The sequence below is a fragment of the Cibotium barometz genome, chromosome 30 (genome assembly GCF_041138505.1).
Source record: "Cibotium barometz isolate CiBa-2024 chromosome 30, ASM4113850v1, whole genome shotgun sequence".
In the NCBI taxonomy this organism is placed as follows: Eukaryota; Viridiplantae; Streptophyta; class Polypodiopsida; order Cyatheales; family Cibotiaceae; genus Cibotium; species Cibotium barometz.
This window is the reverse complement of record NC_141075.1, coordinates 21063182-21071013: the sequence shown is the minus strand read 5'-3', so window position 1 is coordinate 21071013 and position 7832 is coordinate 21063182. Positions and strand designations below refer to the sequence as shown.

General features: G+C 37.8%; 1 protein-coding gene across 2 annotated transcripts; it reads right to left on the bottom strand.

Moving 5' to 3' along the window:
- Positions 1–3175: 3175 nt before the first annotated feature.
- LOC147621262 (uncharacterized) lies at positions 3176–7119 on the bottom strand. Of its 2 annotated transcripts, none has more exons than XM_086823969.1 (2): positions 6080–7119; positions 3176–4468 (listed from the first exon to the last, which is right to left on the bottom strand). In XM_086823969.1, exons 1-2 carry the CDS (start codon positions 6773–6775, stop codon positions 4430–4432), a joined length of 735 nt encoding a protein of 244 aa, XP_086680095.1. In that variant the 5' UTR covers positions 6776–7119; the 3' UTR covers positions 3176–4429. The 2 variants fall into 2 exon arrangements, with proteins under 2 accessions (XP_086680095.1, XP_086680096.1); XM_086823970.1 differs by lacking the exon at positions 3176–4468 and adding an exon at positions 4836–5224.
- Positions 7120–7832: the final 713 nt, after the last annotated feature.

The following is a 7832-nucleotide window of genomic DNA, read 5'->3' as shown; positions in this document are numbered from 1 at the left end:
AACCCGACTAAATGAGCTGGCACTATAACTATGCCAGTCTCTAGTAATCCAAAATGGTTGTCACACAGCCTATTATGCCACTGGCCGCATGTCAGACATAATCTCACCAACCATACCAATGGTGTAGATGCGGAAGCTATCACCCAGGTGGGTCATCAATGTCCGCTGCATAGCCCTAGTTGAGCTCGATATCTCAACATTAAAGAGAAGAACATTATAAAAGGTTTACTTTTATGGATACTAAACTATATCTAGGTACTATTCAATATCTAAAAAATGCTTTTATGGATGCTAAATTACTTCTAGGTATTTTTTAGAATCTGAAAAGTTTTTTCATAAGAAGAGAAGCTACTTTGAGAAGATGAATAGTTTCAAAAGTAGTTTTTGTGGGGTAATAAAATAGTTCCAGGTACTGTTCACAATCATTAGGGAAAATCTGGGCCCTCTAAGGGATTTTTTGCCATCTTTGCCTTGAAAATGGGGGCCTCAGTGAACATTCTTACCTTATGTTAAAACCCCATCATATGACATATCATTAGAAAGATCATGAAAAGTAGATCTTATAATTTCAAACTCTAAAAAATTTGGAGTTGCTAATCTCAAGATATACCATTTTCCTCAAAATCAAGTTTAAAGGCTATTGTAGCAGTCCACATCATCACTTTTGAACCTAATTTTTGTACATCTTCCATGCATCATGTCTAAACCCCATCACATGTTATATATCAATGAAAAGATCTTGAAGAGTAGATTCTCTATATGTAACGTCCGAAAAAATTAGTGTTAATTTACAAAAAATTTACCATGTCCCCATTTTTTATGATGTGGATTCCTTAGAGGGCCCAAAAATGAGCCCAAATTTCCCCTAATGCATAATAGTATTTTTATGTATACAAGACTCCTTTAAGTAGTGCAGAGAATCTAATTAGAAAATGAGCCCAAATTTCCCCTAATGCATGATAGTATTTTTATGTATACAAGACTCCTTTAAGTAGTGCAGAGAATCTAATTAGTAGTCTTGTGGAGCATAAATAGCCGCAGAAGAATAACAAGCAGTTAGTGGATGTACAAGTATTGTTAGTAAGTACTTCTTATTCAACTAGGGACTTGTTCAACTAGGAAAAAGAACACATGCCTCTAACAATGCGACGTCCCCCTTCATGTTCAACATTTCCTAATTTACTTCTAGAAACTAGAGCATCCTAGAGCAAGCTTCAATTTAAAGCTCAAGTTTATGCATTTTGTCCATGTTGGTGTGTGGGTCTACCTTCAACTCTTCCAGCTGCCACTTGTGACCTTTCATGTCTGCTCTATCAAGATAGTTGTAGAGCTGATGATGTGCCTTCATTTGCAAAGTAACGTTTCCCTCTTTTTATTGAAATCTATTGTTATGTAGGTGAGCTTGTGTGTCTTTTCAGACAGCCTCTCATTAGCCTTGGAAGCCATGGACTACACCTTCGGAATGTGCACACAACAAGGATTGTGATCAAGTATCCACAAACTAGGTCAAGTTGTCTTGCTACCGCCATGTTCCCACATTGAATGCTTGGCCTTCTAGTTTACTACCACCTGCATCACATTCCATGTTAGCCACACTACTTGCGGCTTCTAAATTTGTGGGGCCATAAGCTTTCCTCCAATTTACTAATCTTTTTATGGAGGCCTCTTGGCTGAGCTTTACAAGGTTCCAAGACACTCTCCAAATGTCGCCCATGTAATTTGGTGACCTTTGAGATCACTTTTCGTTGATTTACACTTTTTGTATGTGAGACACTTGGCAAACTTGAGACCAATCTCGTTGTTTGAGGGCACAACTAAGTACCCTATTTGATAAAGCAAGCAACACTCGTTGAAAAACTCTGACTGCAACATATGCAAGAAGATCTTGGAGTTCTTCTCACACCATGTTTTGAAAACACTCAGCCAATCTGCCTTTGGCAAGTCTTCTTTTGATAGATGATTTGGAAGCCTCCCCTCCATGCTTAAACCATATTCCTCATGGAGCTTCTCTTTTGTTAGACAAAACCGATGAAGCTTTGGGTATATATGTTTAGCTTTATATTACCAGTACCTATATCAAGAATCTTTAATTTTTCAAGAAATAAAAAACTTCAAGGGTAGTGGTAATAGTGCTGCTACTTTCTCATTAGGAGAGCAACTTCACTATGAAAATTGATATGCGTGATTCAAATATCTCAAATAGACTTACATGAGCCAAAATAATTTGTCCTTTTCAAAAAGAGCATAGGAGGTGTTGCTTTACATATAACATGTTCTTTTATAACTTTTAAATTTGATAGAGATAGTGCAAGTCATTCATGAGCTTGTTCCTAAAATAAGGCATAGCTTCATTTGAATGTTTCCCATTTGAAGGGTGGTATAGAGATAGTTCAAGTCATTCATGAGCTTGTTCCTAAAATAAAGCATAGCTTCATTTGAATGTTTACCATTTGAAGGGTGGTATAGAGATAGTTCAAGTCATTCATGGGCTTGTTCCTAAAATAAAGCATAGCTTCATTTGAATGTTTGCCATTCGAAGGGTGGTATAGAGATAGTGCAAGTCATTCATGAGCTTGTTCCTAAAATAAAGCATAGCTTCATTTGAATGTTTGCCGTTCGAAGGGTGGTATAGAGATAGTGCAAGTCATTCATGATCTAGTTCCTAAAATAAAGCCTATCTTCATGTCAATGTTTGCCACAACATTTTCCATCTAGGAACATGAAACGTACTTAAGAGGAGAGAAGCCTAAAAAGGACAATCCAAGGAATGCATGGAGAAAGAGTACAAGCTTTCAAAAAGTAATTTGAATTATTTGACAACAATGAAAACTGTAAAGTTAGGTATGCCTTCAAGAAAGGAAGGTCTCACGATATTATTACAAAATTTTGAGCAGCATGACTGATCGCATATTGAGACATTTTGCATTATTAATGAGTTCTAACTTCTTTCTTATTGTACCTCTTTACTTGAATAAGTCACAAAAATAGTGTAAATTAGCAAGATTTTTTTCATGGAGTTATAAAAATGATATGTACAGACAAATATTTAAAGCAAAACAGCACAAGAGAGTATGAGATTACTATATTAAACAGAGATTGATTTTTGAAAAGTTTCTCATTGATTATTCTTTTAAAAACATTAATAGTATTTTGGTAACCTAACATGACATTTAGAGGCTTACAAAAATGTTTTTTTATTGTAATTAAATATTTCACCAATACAAAATTCTTTAAGGTGTATAACATACAATACTAAAAGGAAATCATGGAAAAAACCTTGGAAGGAAATATAAGGCTCAATAAGGCATCCAAATTCCTCTCAATAAATGAAAGGCTACCATACCACCTTTATCCACCTATATTTTCTATAAAAACCTAATCGAGTGCCAAAACAAATCGAGATGCTACACTTATAGCTTTTCTAATGTCAGTAATATCATGGTAAATAAACGTTAGTGGACGTGGAGATATTAAAATCATTTGATTTCCAATGAAAGTAATAAATGCATACATGTCAGCATATGCAGTAATCTGGGTCAAATATTTATAGACCTCCCAAAACTATATTTTTATAAAGTAAGTAGTCACCTATATAAAATATAGTGTACATAGTAATATTAAGTTTTTTAGAATAATTTACGGTTTTTGAGAAGTCTGTCGTGGACCTATCTTTGAGGACACAATTGTTGGCTCAACTCTCCAAGATTTATAGCTTTAGAACCATAGCATAGGGCTAGTAGCCTTCTTTATAAGTAGACAAGCCATTTCACCACCTTGGAGTGTCCAATGAATATATATCCCTAAAGGTAATTTATAAAACTAGCCAAAACCACACAAATGTTTTTCAAGGGAATGCTAGAAGAATGATATATAATAATTAAGGTCAATTTCCACAATAGATCTATAAAAACATCTACTTCAAATAAAGATTCCAAAGTGAAGCTCCTTAAGGAACTCTCGAGGATGGTAGACCCTAGAGAAGCGCAAAAACTTGTGTGATGAATAAGGTGTGCTTCCAATATCCTTGGAATAATAGTGTTAGAGGTGAATAGAAGAATCACCCATGAACCTTAAAACTGAAAATAAGCTTTGGAAACCCTACTTAAAATAATCCTTTGATTTAAAAAGCTTTAAATGATTCCTAAGTCTCTAGAAAAGGTACATATGAGGAGCAAAAGATCTCATGTGAATGAATAAAGACGATTCTTCTCTTGTGTTATTATTAGGATATTGTTGGATATATCCTTGCTTGCTCATAGAGCGAAGTTTTAATCTTTGTTGAGATTCAAGCTTACTTCAAGATCTTTCTAAGATCAAAAGCTTTGGATCCACGCTCTTGACATCTACTAGGTGAGCAATTAAGGTTCAAGACACCCATGGTATTGATTGAGGTTGGTCAAGGTAGTCATGAGTTCAAGCCATCCATAGATCAAACACATTCAATCAAAATCACCAACCTTTCTCCATTCTGCAGATTTAGAAAAGCATAAAAATTTAGCGTTATGTTTCATATTCCTCAAAAAACCCTTAGCTGAAGAAGCTAGCCTATGCTTGAATAATGCCCTCAATGGCTATGATAAAATGTATATTGAAGTAATTGCAACATAAGGTTACAATGGTGAAATAGAGCATAGCGAAGTGGATATGGCATATGTGCAAGGTTGTGCATGAAGTATTTTGTTGTGTTGTTCCATACTAGCTTGCACCTCACCTGTTAATCCACAAGTTATGCCCGGTTTATAGTGGTAAAATACTTTAGCCATTTCTTCTCTACTACTTCTAAGTGGTCGAATTAGGGCTAAAAATACTACTTCTCAAGTTGATAGAGGCCCAAATAATGCTAAAAATTAGGGTCCATTCATCTTGTAGAAATTACAGATGTAATGCTGCCAAAGGTGTTATAACTTTGATACCAATCTAAAGAATCCAACCCTTAACCTGTATTCAACATGCAACCCATAGCTACCAATGCTACAATTTGGAGCTTGCACTACCATTCAAGGGGTGTTCATCCTTTACAAGAAGGGTAGACAAAATATCGCCCTTCAAAAGAAAGGTAGTTTTTTGAAGGGACAAGACATATTGCTTAGTTGTAACTAATTTCCTTCGAATGGCTTGTTCTTCAAATTCCAAGGTACGGCTTAGTTTTAGCTCTCCCCTCAAGCTTCATCACTTCATGTGGTGGCTCCTTGTAGGGTCACAATAGTTGGACTACATGAAAACCCTATCACATCCAATTAAGAGAGATTTTTTAAAACCCTTACATGTGAACCATCAAGAGATACTTTTGAAAATCCTTACATATTCTAAACATGCCCTTTTTGTGAATTTGAGGATACTAAAACTAACTCTTTTGAACATTTTTGCCATTTTCTTAGCTAGATCCTCCATATTTGTATAATTTTTTGATAACTCTATGAAATTCCAAAACTCTTTTGTTGAACTCACTCATGTACTTCCTCGAGGGCTCTTGTTTTTTCTTGGATCTTTCATGAGGAAATTCCAAAGCTCTTTTATTGAACTCACTCATATAATTCCTCAAGGGCTCTTGGTTTTTCTTGGCTCTTTCATGAGGAAGCGAAAAGGGTTCTCATGTCAAGACTAAACCAATAAGAGGTTAATGTCTTTAGATGTGTCATAACTCCAAGTATAGCATGTGAAAATTCACTTTTAACTCATAGCCATGGTTTACATGCTGTTGCGTAGCCACGAAGGTTTAGTTAAAGAAGTGCACGAATCCCACTCCCACTTTGGGAGCTCGCCGCTGTGCATCTCCGTGCATCCCCTCGCCCCTAAGATCACTTTGTGTAACTTCTGTGCATCTCCGTGCATCCCCTCGCCCCTAAGCAGGAAGCAACGAAGGTTCTCCTTCTGCTCCAATGTAGCATAGGTACTAACCGTAGTTAATGTTCAAGGGCAGTTGGAAGTTGTTATTTCATTTGTTGCTTTGCTACTTTCTTTCAAGGGATATTGATGCATTCACGAATGGCAGGAAATTTGACAACAAACTTTATACTAGCTTGCAGCCCGAGCAAAGCATTTTGACGCAGGAGGCGATGATCAAACAAGAGAAACCCACCAGAAAACTCAGCACGAGGAGCCCATACACAGGGATGACTTTGCGCTGCTGAGCCCGTGTGGAGGCGCTGTGTTGAGGATCGGCGTTGTCCAGGTCGAATTGCGAGCCCTTCCACCTGAGCGTGTCGATCACATCGAAGACCGCATACTGCCTCATCTTGAACTTCCTCACCTCCTCTTTGTGGCGGCTTATGCTCCGGAGCTTGTCCAGGACCCCGCAGAGCGTGCCCACAGTGACGGCCACCGCGATGAAGACGGGACCCCACCAGTCTGCACATGTGAACACGGTGGTCTGCGCGACCGCAGCGAAGATGACCCCTTGCACGAACGCGTATATGCTCACCACCTGGTATAGGGCCTTGCTCAGCCGCCGCACGGATTTCTTGTGGGAGCTCTGCTCGCGTTGCAGGAATTTCTCCTCCTGTTCCAGGTGCTCCAGAGTCATCGCATGAGGGACGCTATCCTTTAAGCTCTTCCAGGTCTGGCCTTTGGAGCGGACGGGAGCTTCGAGTGGGGGTGATTCAGGGGAGAAGCTAATAGAGGTGTCGCGTAGGTTTTGAGGAGATGAGCTACTCGATGATGCATCGTGTGACCGCCGTTCAGGGGACGAGCTATGAGGGGAAGTGCTATGGGAGGTGGTCGATACATCAACATGGCTGGTGGGAATGATCAGATCAACCGTAACACTCAACTCCATTTTGGTTTTCTTCGTGTTTTGGCTTGAAAAAACACTCGTGACAGAACACTCTCATGGAGAAGATTCCATGAGAGAAATTTTGGTGTACCCCTTTGTGGAGAACGGATTGTAAGCATAAGAGAGTAGTAAGCCTAAGAAAGGCTATGGGGAAGTAGGAAGTACTATAAAGGCTCTGGGAAATACTATAAAGGCTATGGGGAAGTACTATAAACGCTCTGGGAAATACTATCTTTTGTGTTGGACCTTTTATTTTAAACAACTCTTTGGTTTGTACCCCTTTTGTCATAACACTCTTCTTGTGGGGAAGGGATTGTAAACATAAGAAAGGCTTAGGAAGTACTATCTTTTGTGTTTTCATCTTTTATTTTAAACAACTCATTGTTTATCAAACCAAAGAAAAGCATGCACTTGCACGTGATTGACTCATGGAAGAGGAAGGAATCTTGAACAAGTCCTTATGTGTGAAGTGACCTTCCAAGAACGAGGATAAATAAGGGTATCACACTATCAAACACAAAAGAATTTCACCCCAACACGACTCATAAAGGCGATACACGTGATGGACGGTGAATGGTGAACAAAGTTGCCCTTTTGACCTAAGTCAAGCCATTACTTAAGAACTTTCCTAATGGTCCCCATTACCAAATAATCAAAGCAGTAGATTTGACAATGGTTTTCTATATTTGATCCACAAATGCCTTCTTTGACATGATAACTTAACCTCCCATTGCCTTCTTTTCAAATTGATTGAGACATGCAAACAATACTAGCAATCCATTTTGAGTCCATTTTTAACTTTCCCATTATCATTATAGCAGTGCACTTGAAATCACTTAGTCTAGTATTCTTATCATCATCTTGAAAAAAACTATCCAAATTTCATATAATACCCTTGCACATTTCTTCTAATATGTCCACACATAACATTGTATTGTAACCATATAACTTAAAAGTTTGGCTCATCGAATTGATGGATTTTTTTACTTCCTTATGAATTGATTAGAAAGTTTTTACATATGCAAGAAAGTAGTTATTTCCTTATAAATTGATTAGAAAG